The following is a 16,461-nucleotide window of genomic DNA, read 5'->3' on the forward strand; positions in this document are numbered from 1 at the left end:
CTTCCTGAAATTGCCTTCCAGGTAATTAAGGAGGGAAATAAGGAAATTACAGCCAATACCACGGCCAGTACAAGAGGCAACTCCATCACATGCCAAGGACTCCATTTCACATTAGGCACTTCCATGTTTCCAGAACATCCCTGAGTTTAAAGGTATCTAGTATCCACAATTTTTAACACAAACATTCTTTTTAAAAACATTTTGACAAGAAATGTGAGTTAATATTATGATTCTAAAAAACCCTTGAAAACAGTTATAAAAGCTTTATCCTGAAGGCTTTGGATTGATTATCTTTTTATCCTTGAAAACATCCATATTTAGATGACCCTCTGAGGAGACTAAAGAATTTTTTGCATGATATTCTGAAAGTAAATTACACTGCAGCTGGTGACACACATCTCTTTTTTTAAAAAGCATATATAGATTGAGGTAAAAACAATTTTCATGCTGCTTTATCTGGCTGTTTATTCCAGGCAACATTAGATGTGCTTTCAAAGCTTCTGACCAGCCCTACTCATCCACCAGCTCCAGGTGATTTCCTGCTGCTGGAAAATCTGTCCAGAGCACACAAGAGGAAAACATCCAGGAAGAAAATATTTGAACTCTGTGATTTTGGAAAGCACAGTGCTCTCCTTCTCCCTTGGGCATTTTCCTGCCTGGATCCACAGGTCTCCTTCATCTCAGCACCAGCTTCACCTCCTCCACATCCAGAAAGTTCTTGATCAACTGTTGTTTTCCCAATTTAATCAATTATCTGTGCTTTGCAAGCAGCACAGAAGAGTTTCCGTCATAATATCAAAGGGACAAGACACCTCTCATCCAAATGCAGGGACTTTTCAAATTTTAAATTAAATTTTTGAAGAATCAAGTATTATTTGCTCTTAACTTCCAGTAATTATTTTAGATTTTTATCACAATCAATAAAATCTAATTTTTAAAAATTCTTAACACTAATTCTAGAATGTATTGTCTGACCTTTCCTAAAGTACAGCATGGATTTAGTGGAGGTTTCTGCAACTCTCTTCTTAAAATACATCAGCATGGGAACACAACAAAACCTATGCTTGCAATTAAATCAGGCAGTGTCTGTGGTGTTTTGCTAAAGTGCTAATATCAAATTGTTTTTAAGATTCACCTTCGACTTTTTAATTTAAAAATATTCTAGCTTTCTGTACACAACAAAATTAAAACTATCTAGGTCAATTTGCATTAAAAACTCCACAATTTGTTGGCTAATGGCTCTTAAGAAAAAAAAAATCAATTATCACGTTATATTTTGCCACACATATTTTTTCCCCAAAAAATGTCCTTTTAAACATCCAGATGCAAGTACAAGCAATGTTTAGCACTATAATCAACATTTCCAAGCTACCTGCCAGCAGAACTCACAGTGCTGAACATCAGCATTGTCAGCTCCTTGGAAGCCTCAGACATATTTTACATAGTCCAAACAAATTATGGTCTCCATTTATAATCCTTGCATGCAGGGAGGGGAGCTCCTGAGCAGAAATTGAAGCTAGAATGTGCATTACAGCTGAAGAAGATCACTGCAGAGCAGGTTCTGTGCCCAGAATCAGCACAGGATGCTGAGCTGAGCCCACCTCTCCTTGAGTCAAACTCCACTACCAGGGATGAGACAAGAAATGGCCAAAAAAATTCCAACCAAAACAAAAAAAAAACCCAGTAATTTTTATTTCAACTAATGTTTTCAGATTTTACAGAGTCCCACCTGCTCATCCAGACCCCAACACCAAATGAAGCAGGATACAAACTCTGGCCAATGCAAAGATTCACTGAACTGCCACAGCTTCTCTGTGCTTCTACCTCCAGAAATGCCCTGAGCACAAGACAATAACAAATCTCTCCAAGAATTAGTCGCTAACAACAACTCTCTTTGAAGGCAGATAAACTATTCTGGAAGTCTAGAATCCCTAATCACACTCTTTGTCACTCCCTAAATGCACAGCTGTGCCTTCATTAGGGGAACAAGCCCTGTGTGAGCAGCACTTCCACAGCTGAAGCCAGCAGCAAAGGCCTGCAGATGTGTCCTTAACCACAATTGTATTTCACTCACAGTCCTTTTAGTTAGATCCTAACACAGCAGCAATTCCTACTGTTATTTACAGTCCATCTATTGAAAAGAGCTTCCTGGGTGCTTTGGTGAGTGGTGAGACCCACAGACTGATTTTCCATATGCCAGTACTGGAGGGATCCTTGCAAAGCTGTCTGCCCCTGTTCTCAGGATGTACATTTTCACATTTGGGGTTCAAACCCAGCCAATTCCTGTCCTGTGTGCCTTTACATCCTGGTCAGCTTCCTTCTCCAGCTGCCTGCTGAGAACTTGGTATGATTTGTGCACATCCTCAGGGATGTATCATATGGAGCACATATATCCTTCAGATGCAGCAAGGGATCTTTCTGACTTTGTGATGAGTTTTAGAAAACCTGAGGCATTCTCCAAATGGCTCCTCTCAGCTCTAGACACCTTTGGCATCCTAAGGAAAAAATAAAACATCCTGGACTGTCAGAAAAAAATATATATTACAAGTAATGAATGGACTCTTTAAGAGATATAAATAATGAGATTGCAAATGTCTGCATTTAACACGAAATTCATATCCCAAAATCTTGACTGTTTTTGAACTGGAATGATTCATGTCCTTGCTGCAGCTTCCAGACAATATCAAGAAATTGGTGGACTTCAAAATAAAAAGTTTTCAAACAGCAGAAAGGCTGTTTCTTTATGGGAATCATGTAAGGGCATTTGTTTTGCCTTTCATCTGGTTCTCCTTTGGAGACCCAAACAGGACACGTTTGTAGGACCCAGCAACCTTTTCAGTCAGAGAGGGACCCTCCATGATCCCCATTTTCCTCCAGCTGAACTGTAACCCACACCATGTCACTAAAAGCCACACTGCTATTTAAAGCTGGGTTTTTTTCCCTCCTCCATTAAGCTCAAGAGAGAGAAATTACAGTTTGAAGAGCACAGTGCTTTATCCTTTAATAGCAGACATTATGACCAACATCACATTTGGTTTGGGTTTGTTTGGGTTATTTTTTCTCTTCACTAAAAATCAAAACATCCAGCTCTCATGGGAAGGGCAGGATGTATTCCCAGGTTTTCCTGAAGGGCTCACTTCACATTTTTTTGAATGCAGGACATTCAAAGTTTACCACAGAACAGAAGTATGAGCTCCAAACTGTGTCCACTTAAATGTATAACTAATTAATTCATTGTTTTTTAACATAAATTGGAAGTGTCAGCTCATGGCAGAAAGCAGAAGAGTTGTGCCTCACAGAAGTATTTTTAGTGTCCATGTACCTTAAATGCGAGTCCTCAGGATGTCTGAATAATTTTGTTTTAATGTAACTGCTCATTTTATGTAACATTTTGCAGAACAGAACTTATTCCCATTCTTTTTTATCCTCCTGATGCCACTGTGTGCCATTAGTCTGAGAATGCAAAATTATACTCATGTCTTTCCTGTAGGAACCTAAAAGTTACCTGCACATAAATATTTTGTGTAGCTCTGCTTCCTTGTCTTTCATAGATTTAAAAAGCTCAATTTGTTAAAAAACAACCAAATGTTCTTCTACTTCAGTATTGTGAATTCTCTTTTTCTTTTTTATTTGTAAGCTGGAGTTATCTCTGCTAAAATTCCAGTAGATGCACATCATTAAGAGAGGAAAAAAGTCAATTAAAAAAGTAGCAGGTCCTCCATCTGATGCATGGTTTTGAAAGAGGCTATGAAATATGCAAGACCATTAGAAAAAAGAAAAAAATTACCTTAGACAGCAACTAATTGTGCTGAATTGCCTGCTGGTAATTAAACAGGGCATTTGTTAAAAAGACCATATTTAGTTCTTAATGAGTGAGGATTTTGACCTTTATAGTTGGGCTAAAAAATATGTTTGGGGCTTGAATCACTATGAATGATTCTTTTATTGCAAAACACAGACATTTTCTTCCTTACTGATCTTGCTCAGAGAATGTGACATCAGCTCTTGTGGAATCTCCCTCATATGAGTGTGAAAACCAAGCTGAAAAGTCAGAAAAGTGTCACTGTGCATGGGATGAATCCTTTGTTGGAATCATAATCTGGACTGCTGCTAATTTTTCCTCATTTTCAATCCCAGTGGCCAACACTTCCTTGGAGAAAGAGGGCACTGGTACTTTGTTCCACTAATCCATCCCATGTACAAGATACCCTATCTCCCAAAGTGTATTTTTGGTACTTTGCTGCATGTTAATGGATTTTAGGAAGGATTAGATTGACAGAAAATATTTTAGACAGATGTTAAATGTAGTCTCAAAAAGGATTGATGCTACAGGATTTGTTTCACCAGGATATCCCACCCTTAGAAAGAGATGCTCAGAGAGAAGCCAATGCAACTGCAGCAGCCTTTTTCAACAGCTGAGTGTCAGAAAATACTGCTGATTTGCAGAGAGTGGGTCTGGTCACATCTTGAGCTTTAAATATGGCTTATTTTTTCTCAGATAGAACAGTTACCTAGAGGGTTTTTTTCTTCTTTTTTTTTTTTCACATGTAAATGTTTAGAGTACCTGAATAGAAGGGATTAAAAACCAAACCAAACCAACCAGCCAACCAAAAAACAACAACAACAAAACACCCAAAAACCCCAATTTTTTGTTTAGGTTGTTTGTTTGGATAGGCCCAGTCCAGAAGCCCAAACCCATGGAAATGCTGCCATTCATTCCACTAGGAACTCAGGTCTCATCATAACTATATTTTTTTTTCCCTTCTTCATATCCTGTCACCTGAGCACAGCAACAATGCTTTCAACACACTCATTTTCACAAGAGGTAAAGTTTTTTTAGATTATGGAATCTCCTGGAAAACTCTTTACTTTCATATTGGAGTCAATGCACTGGGAACACGTTCCTATTCTTTGATGGACATAGTCCAGAGAACACTGATTTAAAGTAGTTCTGTTTGACAATCCCTCAAATAAAATATCATACTGAGCCTTGATATTGACTGGGCTCTGTGTTCCCACAGTTTTCTGTTTTACTTAATTGCTTCCAGGTATTTTTTCCCCTGTTGCCCACAATTTTTAACTTATTCTGTTTCATCTCATAGTATTTTAATCTGTACATTTGTCATATAACTAATATCATGAGCATTACTGCAGTGAGTTAAAGATTAAGTTACACTTTCATAGAGTTTTGTGGAGAAAAGATGACTGGAATCTGAGAGGGTATAATGAATTCTGAAAATCAGTTTTTGTACGCTCTGTGCATGTTCCTGCTTCTGAGTGGAAGAGCAAGAGTAATTTCTCAATGTGTCAAAGCAAACTTCACACCACTGAGTAGTATCAATCTCACTTAAAACTGCTGGCGACATCTTGACTTGTTTATCATAGTCTCAGAAATAATGGCAAATTTTAATTTTTAAACTATATTACACAGTTTGAGAATGACTTAGGCTTTTGGATTTTACAGTTCCATGAGCTTAAAATTGAAAAACGCAAGAAGCAGGGAACAGTAGGGAAGCAAAGCCCTTGTCTGGAAGAAAAAAATAATGGTTTCTCCTTATTTCAGCTATGAATTGGAGTGTGTGAAAATGCAGAATCTGCTGTGCTCTGTGTACAGGTGGTCAGGCAGGTGGATGCTGTGCAGAGGCATCTGCATTCCAGGTAGGAATAGTCCTACCCCAGCTCCCAGAATTTACCACTCTGGTTAACAACACACAGCTAATTGCTGAGATGGGAACAAGTGAGAGATCAGAACTCACTCTGCAGATGCAAATGAACCCTCCTGCAGCTTCAAGTATTTGTAGAATAAATGTTTAACTGTTTATGGCTCCTGGAAAAGAGCCCCGAGGAGCAAAAGTACCCCCTTCACAGAACAGATGTAGTTTCCTTATTTGTTTATTCACCTTGGGAAGATCGGGAGCTGGGAAGTCAAATCCCCCCAGGCAAGGAGTGGAAGAACTTGAAACCAAGTCTTACAATGTAGCTTGGCTGAGGGCTCCTGGGGCAGAAAACTGACAACTGCACTTCTGACAAATTATGTGATGCTAGCCCCAGAATTTGCTCTTTTCTTTCTTCTTCTCTGTCTCCAATTTGATACCATTCTGTAAATTTAGGCTGACATTATAAATTGCTCTAGGAGGACCAAAATCACGTTTTTCAGCACACATGCCTGTCACTTTTTTTTTTTCTCACTTCAAACACCAGGTTGCCCAATTATTTTAACACTGTTGAATGGAGCAATGAATAGGCAAATAATGTCACTGGAAAAAGAGTACATGGAAATTTAATGACATGTTTTATTGATGGGCAGATGCCTCAGATGTGTTTTTCTTCAGCAGATATAATTTTACTATTAGTTAATGCAGGAAATAGTAATTAAATTCTCACACTAAATTCTCAGTGTTATAGTTTATGTATATCCTGGGAAAAAAAAAAAGGAAAAATGTCCAAAAGGAAACTGAAAAAAAGCATTCTTCTAAATAAGATTTCAGGATGTCTAAGCTATCCCATCTCCTCAAATATAGGTGGTGATAGCTGAAGACAGATCCCGCGCTGTCGTTCTCCCTACGCCTCAAGGTTACCAGAGCTTCACAAGCATTTGGTGTCAGGTCCCAGTCCATGCTCGGTGAAAAGCTGTCCCTGAGGCCGGGATATTGAAAATACACTGAAGATTTACTCTGTGATGTGATCTAATGGCAGCCAGGCAGCAGCTACACAGCTACAATTCCTGCTCACGGGCTGAGTTTAGGAGCGTCAGGGTTTTTTTTGCCATGCAAATATGTCTGGAACTCCTGATACAGAGATTATGCCCAGAGTATTTATCTTCATAAAAATCCTTTGAGATTTATTCATACAAAAAGCTTGCTGCATTTCTTAGTCCTTAAGGAGTTTTATTAGATTATTTGTTTGTTAACAGGGACAAATTAACAGGTAACTCTGCACACTAATCAACAGAAAGGTAATAAAACATCTTGAGTAAAACTGGAAAGGAGATGCTCATAGTATGAGTTTAAATGTTTGTTTTCTCAAAAAAGGGCAGCCACAAAACAGTACCAGCAGGCAACAACAACAGCAGGCAACGATAAATAGCATTTAACCTAAATCCCTGGCAAGCAGAATAAAGATTTCTCAGATCATTCCTTGCCATCCCCTGAGTCACTGACTGTAGCTGCTTTCCTCGGGTTTCTGCAGCCCTGTCCATGAACCAGTTAACAACCAATAACTGGCCCTCTTAACCACCATCATCTCATCTCAAATATGATACATTAACATCTCTGCTACACTTTGTGCATTTTATTGGGCAACAGGATCATTGGAAACATAAAATATTTGAGTTATAATCTTTACTCCTCTTTTTCATAATGCAGAATTCCATGGATTAACCATCCAACACTGCATTTGCTATTGCATGGTTTCTGTGCCCTGAAGAAAGCATATGTATTTCAATGTGTGTGCTAAAAATACTGATCCAAATTTGTATTCAGGGACACCAGACCTGACCAACACTTGATTTCACCAGCAAGGAACAGTAGCCAACATTTTCTCTCAGGAAAGTGGACACTGCAACTGAAATGGGAGCACTGGCTGGGAGCAGACAGGACATCCACTGCTCCTCCAGTGGACAATATCAGAACACTCTCTACGAGCCATGAACCAATTAATGATCTGCTGTCACACATTATCATCATAAATGGCCAAACATTTAAATCCTACACTTAATTTGCCACAGAGATAATGCTGGTACCTTCACAGCAGCCTTCCTTTGTGAATTCTAGCCTAAAAACTCCTCAGCAGCAGCCCATCAAGGTAGGGTGAAATCACATCACTCAAATGTCTTCCACTGCTCATTCCCCCACCAGCCTCCTCTAATTTGCTTTGCTGCAAAAGGATTTTGTGATGGAAAGTTATTAAATCACCAAGCCCATGACTTCTTTGTCTTGACAGTAGAATAGGCTAAATGACCTTGGCTAATTTAAATGAGCCACATCATGCTCTATTGAGGCAAAAATATAGGAAAGACAGTAATATACAAGAAATTGGATGTTTGGATGCTGAAATGAGAAGAAATCATGATACTAAACTATGCAAATTGAGCCTTCAGCCAGACAAATAGAGCTCTTTACTAGCAGCTCTGTTCCAAAGCAAAAACAGAGAGCTTTTTTTTTTTTTTTTTTTTTAATACCCCCACTTTTTCCTCTTGTCTGCCTCATAATCCAAATGGAAACCTTGATGCAGAATGCAGAGTGGTCACAGTGGAATCATTCCAAATGTTACCTGATGGTTTCAGCAGCCCCACTGGTCCATCAGGAGCTCTGGGAGATTTCCTGGGGGTTCAAGGATTCAGTAACCTCATGTGAGGCTTTGTACATCACAGCCTTAAAGGATGAGTGATTTAAAGCTTGTCAGAATAAATCAAATGAATTTACAGGGAAGTCTGATGCAGGTGAGCATTACTTCCAGAAAACATCTCATGAGAAAATGGAGGGACATTTATAAATCCTGACTGTTTCAGGGGGTTTCTGTTACCTTGTTACACAACCTCACTAGGACAAAAAACAAAACAAAACAAAAAAACCCAAACAAACAAACAAAAAAGACTAGGACACTAGGATCTAAATGTAGGTCCATATCTTTCGGTTTTATACCTTTGCATCATTCTTGAAAGGTCTGAATTGTCCTTAAAATTCTGAAATTTGTATTTCCCCTCTGGCAAACACTATTTAAAATTTCCCACTGTTTCAGCTGTAGAAAGACCAGAACAAAACATGATTGAGTAACAGCAGCATTTATCTTCATCTTCTGATAAGAATTCATTCAGAAAGCCTAAACAGAAAAATAATACCCTGATTACAGGCTGCTAAAACAGAACAGCTTTTGGCCAAAAATTCTCAATGTGTTATCTGCAGTTTTTTGATTTTTCTGGATCATCAAAATGATCCAAAGTTTGCCTTTGAATATTTTATTGATTGGAGACTTCAGAGATTATGGTTCAGCTCACAGTTAATAAAGATCCAAATAATCTGGAGACTTGGAAGGATTCTATTTGCACTGGTATTTTTGCAGTATTCTTTTAACATTTTCTGTCTGGAAAGCTAAAAAATTCCAGGAGCTACTAAACTTAAAATAATACCTTAAGATAGTTAATTAGAAAAGGAGATCTCCATATTCTGTACAAGTTTTAGTTCCCTATAACTCTAACTCAGACCAAATCCCAATTTTGGCATGCCACTTCAATTGTGTGCCATATACAGCACTGATTTATAAAACTGCACAGCTCACCTCTGCAGCCCCATTAAACAAAACCTAAACAAAACAAAACAAGCCATCTTTACTAGATTCATGTGATTGTGACCGCAATTCTCTAGTAATTATCTTAATAATTATATCTAATGGTGATAGATGTGATACTCAAGGCCAGGTAACTCTAACTACCCCATGAAAGACATTTACCTGAGCCTTTAATAAAACTTTCAGGAGGAAAAAAAAAAGGTATTTTAGCCTTCAAAAGACCTCAGAATCAGTCCGGGACAAGCTGCAGCCACATGAGCCCAGCTTTAACCAACCAGAGCCAGCCCCAGCCCCAGCCCCATACTGGGATAAACCCTGTGAAGGAAAGACTTGGAGCTGAAAAGTTCAGTTTGCAATAATTTGGCAGCTCCCTGGGGCAGGAGAGTTCTCAGCTCATTGCTCAGCTGAGCAGTAGAAGTGGCTGCAAATGCAGATGAAATAAAGGCCTGGCTCTCCAAAGAAGCCTGGAGAGGTGTGTCAAAGAAAGAAGCTTAATTGCCAAGAGCAGATCTGGAGCAGTCCTCAACTAGAACTACTCAAGTTTGGCTCCAGGTTTGGCACTGGTAAATTCTATCTGAGCCTCAGCAACCCTCCCAGGAGCTGATGGGTGTGAACCCCCCACTCAGCAAGGCTGGATTGTGCTGGAATTGTTGGGATTTTCAAAAGGATGAACAGCCCCAGTAGAAGCTTTATAGGAAGGCTTAATATATATTTTGATTTCTCACTTATTCAGCCTCTCTAAAGCATTCTTCAATTAGATAAAAAAATGAAAAGAAGTCCAAAATGACCAAATATAGATGTCTTATCACTATTGTATGCTCTGAGGTTCAAATCCAGTGAATCACACACCCCTTTCTCCTCTGAAGGACATTGGAACACATAATGTGAAACAACCATGCGTAATAAAACATTTTTTATTTCATATTGCCACAACCTCTCCTGAATTTATGCATTACATTCACCTGCAAAAATGCATATGTGCCTGAAATAAAAGATGATCATACAGGAATGTCATTGTATTTACTACCATTCCCTTGAAATTTCCCATACATTACCATTTCACACTGGAGCAATGACCATATTTCCCCTTGCCAGGGAAAGGTGCAGGCCAGAATACAACTCTAAAGGTCATTAATAATGAATTAACGTGAGAATGTTACATTTAGAGAAAGAAATTAGAATAATTCCACCTACTGAATGCATTTTCTCCATTAGTTCTTAGAGATTTCACCCCTTTGGAGTTACCTGTGCCCTGAAATAGGCTTTGCCCTGGTGACACCCATATTTCAAACCATAACTGATTTTCCTTAAATCAGTTATAATCAGACTGTGATTTATTTACACAGCACTGTCAGTGTCCCCAGCAAGAGGTGATTTTAACACAGCTCTGTGACCAGCTGGGCTCCTTACAATTCAATACTGAAAATTGCTGTTGTCTTCCTCAAACACAAATTTCACATGACCACTGTTAATTACAGCACAATTAATAATGCCACTCTTGTGAGTAATATAAAGAAAAAAACTAATGGTTTGGGTGGATTTCTGACGTAACTTTGCAACTTTTGGCCACAAAAATGAGTTCAAAATATGGCTTATGTGTTCAAGACTCAGAAAGTAATGAGGAATGACTCAAAGGTCACCGAAATATTTTTCTAATAAATATATGTGTGTATATATATTTATATATATATATAGAGAGAGAGATACAATTATCACAACTATAAGGAACTCATACCAAATATTTGATATATAGGAATGTAGCATAATGACACTCTAGTTGCAGCTGTTTGCAATAAACTGCAGGATCATAATGTAAAATTATGGTTTTCTGTATCCTTTGGCTCTGTTGACAGAAATGTGTCCACTGATATTTTCAATTCTGCCCCCATTAAGCAAGTGAAAATATGAAACTGCCAGAAAAATTAATATTAATGAGTTGTTAACCATTTCCTAGACAGTGACATTTCATTATGTAGGTGTTCCGTGTGGTCTAGCAGAAATATTTATTTCAAATGTTTTACCAAATTCTATGGTGATTTATTAAAGCAGACATTAATTTTTCCGCTGGGAAGCTTTCATATTCATGTATGATAATAAAGAAAGGAGTGGGAATCAACATGAACCTTACAAAGAGTATTTGAGCATAAATTAAAAGGATGTGAATACAGATTGGGTATTTTATGTGCTATCACATTCCAAAAGACAGGACACACATACAATAAGAAAAACATATTTGTCTGTCAGTAACATAGGATTTTACTTTTAGTCTATACTTTTTTTCTGATTCCATTAATCTTGTGGTTTAATGACTTAAAACATAATAAAATTATAAGAGAGTTATAATACAATAATTATTCAGCACTGAAGATTTTTAATCCTCTGTCACTTAATCCAGAGTAATTTACAGAAAAACATGAAATATTGAGGAATGCAAATTTAAACAGAACTTAATGAATCAATACTATTCTCTGAAAAAACACTCATCTGCAACTTCAAGAAGTTTCAGTATAGGCCAAAAAGTGCTTTGACCAGTTTAACTTCTGGGGTTTTTTTGGATGCAGGGCCCAGTGCTAAATCCAATATGCTGGCACAAATTTTGATTTTGTGTAATGCTCATTGAACAAGGACTATAAAACAGTTGAGCCTTCAAGAAAAGAAATGATTCCTATCACTGTGAATAAGAATTTTCATCTATTTTATGACAGCCTGTATCCTCACCTGGTTATATAAAAATAACTATTTGTAGTTTTGTGAAGTCAGCAGTATTGCACTGATTAATTCCAGATGGCTTTTTTTTTTTTCTAATTTTAATTTCTTTTTTCAATGTGGCTTATTTTTGGTGTGGGCTTAGATTTTACTCTGACAGCTCTGAAAATATGTCCACATAAAATTTTAAATTCTAATTTAACTTTCTGAACTCTACCATTAATTGTATCTTTCACTGTATATTGTCATTTTGCATTGCAGCAGAAGTCCCAGCACCTGTCTTCTGGTTTGGAACATCAGATCTGTTGAACATCACCAACAATCATTCATCTGGAAATCTGCTGATTAAAAATAACTGATTCAAGGTATCCAAGATTTGGCCCTAAAGCTATTCCCAATGCAGACCTCAAAATTCATCTCAGTTGAGCTATCAAATAGTTGACCTTCACCAATTTCTATTTAAGATTTTTCATTGTCAGAATTTGGTGAGTACATTATTAGACAGTAGATTATTTGCATAAAACCCTCTTGAAACAAAGTTTCCATGCAAAATACTGCTCGTAGCAAATTTGATATATTTTATTTATATATTTGATGTATTTATTGATATATATTGATATATTTCATTGATAATGCTCATAGAAAATTTGATATATTTTTCAGTGGTTTTCTTTGATTTTTTTAAAGCAGAAGTTATAAGGAAAAGAAAATTCATCATGGCAAACACTGTTTGTGCTGCCCACCTTTTGTTCAGTAAGTTTCCTCCTCCTTCTTTTGATAGAAGATTTCCATCATATAAACTTAGTAAGTAATGCAGTAAAAGTCCCAAAAACTGTGTGTTTTTTGCTTACATTTCAATCACACAAAATATTTTTAAATTAACTTGAAACAGGCTTTAAATTTAAATACACTTCTCTCATTAAAATACACTTCTATCATTCTATCGGTTTGCTTTTGGATGTTTTATATAAATTCACACACACATATACACCTATATGTATTCCCAAGGAGTAAATTCTGGCTCTCTTTGAACTCAAAAAAGAAAATGCAGTGGAAGATTTGAGGTTTTTCAAGGATTTAAGTAATTTTCACTCACCCCTGCAATGAACTCCTTCGTCGTAGCCATCGGAGCAGTCGTAGACCCCGTTGCAGAGCTGGGACAAGTGGATGCATTTGTTGGTACCAATGCAGCTGATGAAATTCGGGCTGCACTTGAAATCTGATTCCTCAGGACCTAAAGAACACATGGAAAATTTCTTACACGTGTTTTTACATTCACCACAAGGCAAAGAAAGTTCTGCACCTTGTTTCCTTTTTAAAGTTAAGGGTGACAGTCTGTATTAGTTCATTTTGAAGAATTTCTTCATTTGGCAGATTTTAGGGCCTTGTTACCACACATAAAGTAATCAAAAAACAATTAGTGTAATTACAAATGAAGGCTCAGAGGATTATTTCCTAAAATACAGATGTTTTGCAGTTGCTAAAATAATCTTTGCAGACACTAAAAAGCATCATAAGATTTTCAATTGACCTGTGAATATCCTATCAAGAGTCCTATCAAGAGTAATAGGTACCAGTATTACTATCCACTGTTGTGCTGTGCAGATAATTGTAGATATTTATGAAAATACATATAGTTGTCACATCTTTGTGGCTGCATTAGATAAGAGAAACTGTTGCTCCAGCCCAGGAGACTGCCTCAGAAACTGCACAGTCCAGGATGGAAGTGGGAGGACAAGGATGCTGTGATTGCTCCCTTTGGGATACCACCCCAGCTGCAATCACTTCTCTCTGTCCCCTTTTCCCTGAAGTGTTTGGTTCAGGGAGTTTTGAGGGAGCTTAGGGACTCCTGAGAATCACTTTTGTTATCTCTTAGAAATGGTTCTGACTGATAAAATTCCCCCATAATTCCACTACAAAGACTTGGAGAGTTTTAACACAGCAAAGAACATTTAGAGGTCTGAAGGGTTTGGCTCAGTTAGAGGTTGAACCATAATTTACACATTGTATATCATTAGCTACTCACAGACCAAAGGGGTGGAAATTTTTTAGGAAAACTACTTGAACCTCCTTGATTTCTCGTGTTGGAGCCTTGGGTCTGTGCAGCTTGTCCTTTAGGGAAAATATATCCTTGGATGCACAGTGCTCAAGTGCAAGATGCGTTCACCTCCCTCAAGGCACTAACTCAAGGAGGAAGGACAGAAATCACTGGCAGTAGCTGAAAGCTCTCTAATTAATAAGCTGGAAAATCTCAGCTTTCTCAGGTCTTGTCTCTTGGAGTCAGCAGGACAAACCATTTGAGGGGAATCTACAACTTCTATAACAAATGTGCTGAGATGCCTCTCAGCACAGACCACTAAATAAAAATCTAATATACAAAATTTCTCCTAATTAGAAAACCCCCATCAGCACAGGGCAGTGCTCTCTTTCCCCAGGCAAAGCAGGAGCCCCTAGCAGGGCCCATCCCTTGTGCAGGAAAAAGGGATTTGGTGCCCTGCTCCCTCCTCTGACCTTCCAGCCCCACACCTGGTACCCCTGAGGGACACCAATGACATCCTTGAGGAATTCCTGATTAACAGGGACACAGCATGCTGGCTCTAGGCATGGAAAGGTAATGCCTGTGGGATTGAATGTGCCCTGTCTCAAAGGATTTGTGTGCTCTCAGGATGAAGCACAAACTCTCCTCACCATGCTCCAGGTTAAATACACGCAACTCAAATGTAGATGGATTAAAATGTTTCACAAAGAAAACATACTCCCTGCATTTTTCAGAAAAATATGTGAAGAAATTAACAACAGGAAGTTGGTCAAAATTTATCCTAGATGTCAGGATTTGCTGACTATGGTAATGAGAAAGAGAGAACCAGAGAGTTTGGGTTCTAGGCATTTTATTCCTCATTTTGCACCCTGTAGGCAGGACACTTCAAGCCATGAAGCATCCCATGTCCTTACAGCACCTGCAAGCCCTGGCAGTGCCAGGCACTCCTCCAGGACTGCTCTGACCCTGCAGACCTTTCAAGGAGAAGCATAAAAATAGCAGCCAGCCCAAAGCTCAGTGTCAGGTGGGTCATATAAAACACAAGGTGGAATTTGATTCCCATCTCAGCTGCATCAGTACTTGAAGGCACCTGACATGTGAATAAAACAAACTAATTCTCTGATTTGCCAGCAATAACTTGCTTACTCTTTGTGTTAGAGAATCTGTGATAGAATGTGAGGAGTGAAAAAGTCTTTTCTTCTAAAACAGAGAATATTCTTTGAAAAAAAAATTAGATCTGTGAAGCAGATCAACATGGTGCCTGCCTGACTATAAACCTTAGATGACTCGTGGGTTTTCATACTTTAGCAAACAGAAAAATTTGGATCTGTGATCAAAACTACAAAAACATATTTACATTTAATGAGTGAAAGAAGGAACTTCTTATTAACACTTAAACCTTTAATAGACTAGTCTGACACATTCCTGTCTGTCACATTTTTGATTTGATGCTACTTGCTTTTAAAACACAAGATTCCTCCAGGACACAAACATTGTGAAATTCTAAATATATTCTCTAACTCAAAATACTAATAGAGGAACTTCCTAATTAAGATTTCTTTGATTGGGAACATAGGATGGGACAGTGAAAAACCATTACAGGAAGTATTACTCTAGTTGTTTTGGTTTTGAGAGAAACTTTGTGCACCACTTGTGAAAGGAGAAGACTGGAAGTGATTCCCTTATTCATGTGATAAATTCATTTGTACTTTGACTTGTGACAAATATCATGCTTTGGAAGGCAACTTGACTTAAAAATGAAGATGAGCTTCAGTCCCAAAAAGTCCTGTTTTGTAGAAGCTTTGTGACTTATTTTGTCTGCCTAATAAATCTAAATGGTAATAAGTCTCAACCATCAACACCAGTAGAATAGGACAGCAGGCCTCCCTACCCACAATTTCTGACCCCTATTGAAAAAAACTAAAAAAATTAAAAAGTCAAATCAAGCTACATGTTGTGATGCCTTTGAAGCAGCATTTGCTTCTCCCACTGAATCCCTCCCAGCTGCTGCACTTTCTGAAATGTCTAATGCAAATAAAGAAGAGTAGCTTTTTATCTTGTTTACTCCTCTTCACTCTCCCTTTAACAGACAGCCACTTCTGGCAGTGTTATCAAGTCAACTTCAGGAAAAGGAATTTAAAAGTGTTCTTCCTCAAAATAATCTCGGTGTATTTTACATCAGTGCAAGAATGCTAAGAATATAAAAGACTGATGGTGTCTTTTCTTCCCTTCAAAAGACATAATAATTCTTAGCCTTGCCAGTTGGTGGAAAAATAGTCAAAACTACTGGCTGCAATTATGGTAATACAACATCTCCATGTTTCAAACATTCATCCTGGGACGCTGCTTGGAGGGCAAAGAGGATGCAAGCAGCTCAAGAGAGTCGGCTCAGCCAGCAGAATATCCAAGTGTTTCTGTGAGTAATTGTCTGG

At 37.9% G+C, this 16,461-nt stretch overlaps 1 protein-coding gene and 1 long non-coding RNA gene across 7 annotated transcripts in view; one reads left to right on the forward strand and one right to left on the reverse strand.

Annotated features, from left to right (window-relative positions):
* Positions 1-16,461, reverse strand: part of LRP1B (LDL receptor related protein 1B) — a 622,229-nt gene that overhangs the window by 353,086 nt on the left and 252,682 nt on the right. For all 5 annotated transcript variants that reach the window (XM_064435270.1, XM_064435269.1, XM_064435266.1 and 2 more), the window contains exon 3: positions 13,088-13,225. In XM_064435270.1, the coding sequence (XP_064291340.1) occupies positions 13,088-13,225 (138 nt within the window). The remainder of the gene's footprint in view (positions 1-13,087; positions 13,226-16,461) is intronic.
* LOC135309234 (uncharacterized) lies at positions 8,279-15,131 on the forward strand. 2 transcript variants are annotated; one of them, XR_010369528.1, is made up of 4 exons: positions 8,279-8,440; positions 12,253-12,476; positions 12,682-12,744; positions 14,905-15,131. It is a non-coding gene; the product is annotated as an uncharacterized LOC135309234 (long non-coding RNA). The 2 variants fall into 2 exon arrangements; XR_010369527.1 differs by having other exon boundaries at positions 12,253-12,356; positions 14,905-15,127.

This window comes from Passer domesticus, chromosome 10 (genome assembly GCF_036417665.1).
Source record: "Passer domesticus isolate bPasDom1 chromosome 10, bPasDom1.hap1, whole genome shotgun sequence".
In the NCBI taxonomy this organism is placed as follows: Eukaryota; Metazoa; Chordata; class Aves; order Passeriformes; family Passeridae; genus Passer; species Passer domesticus.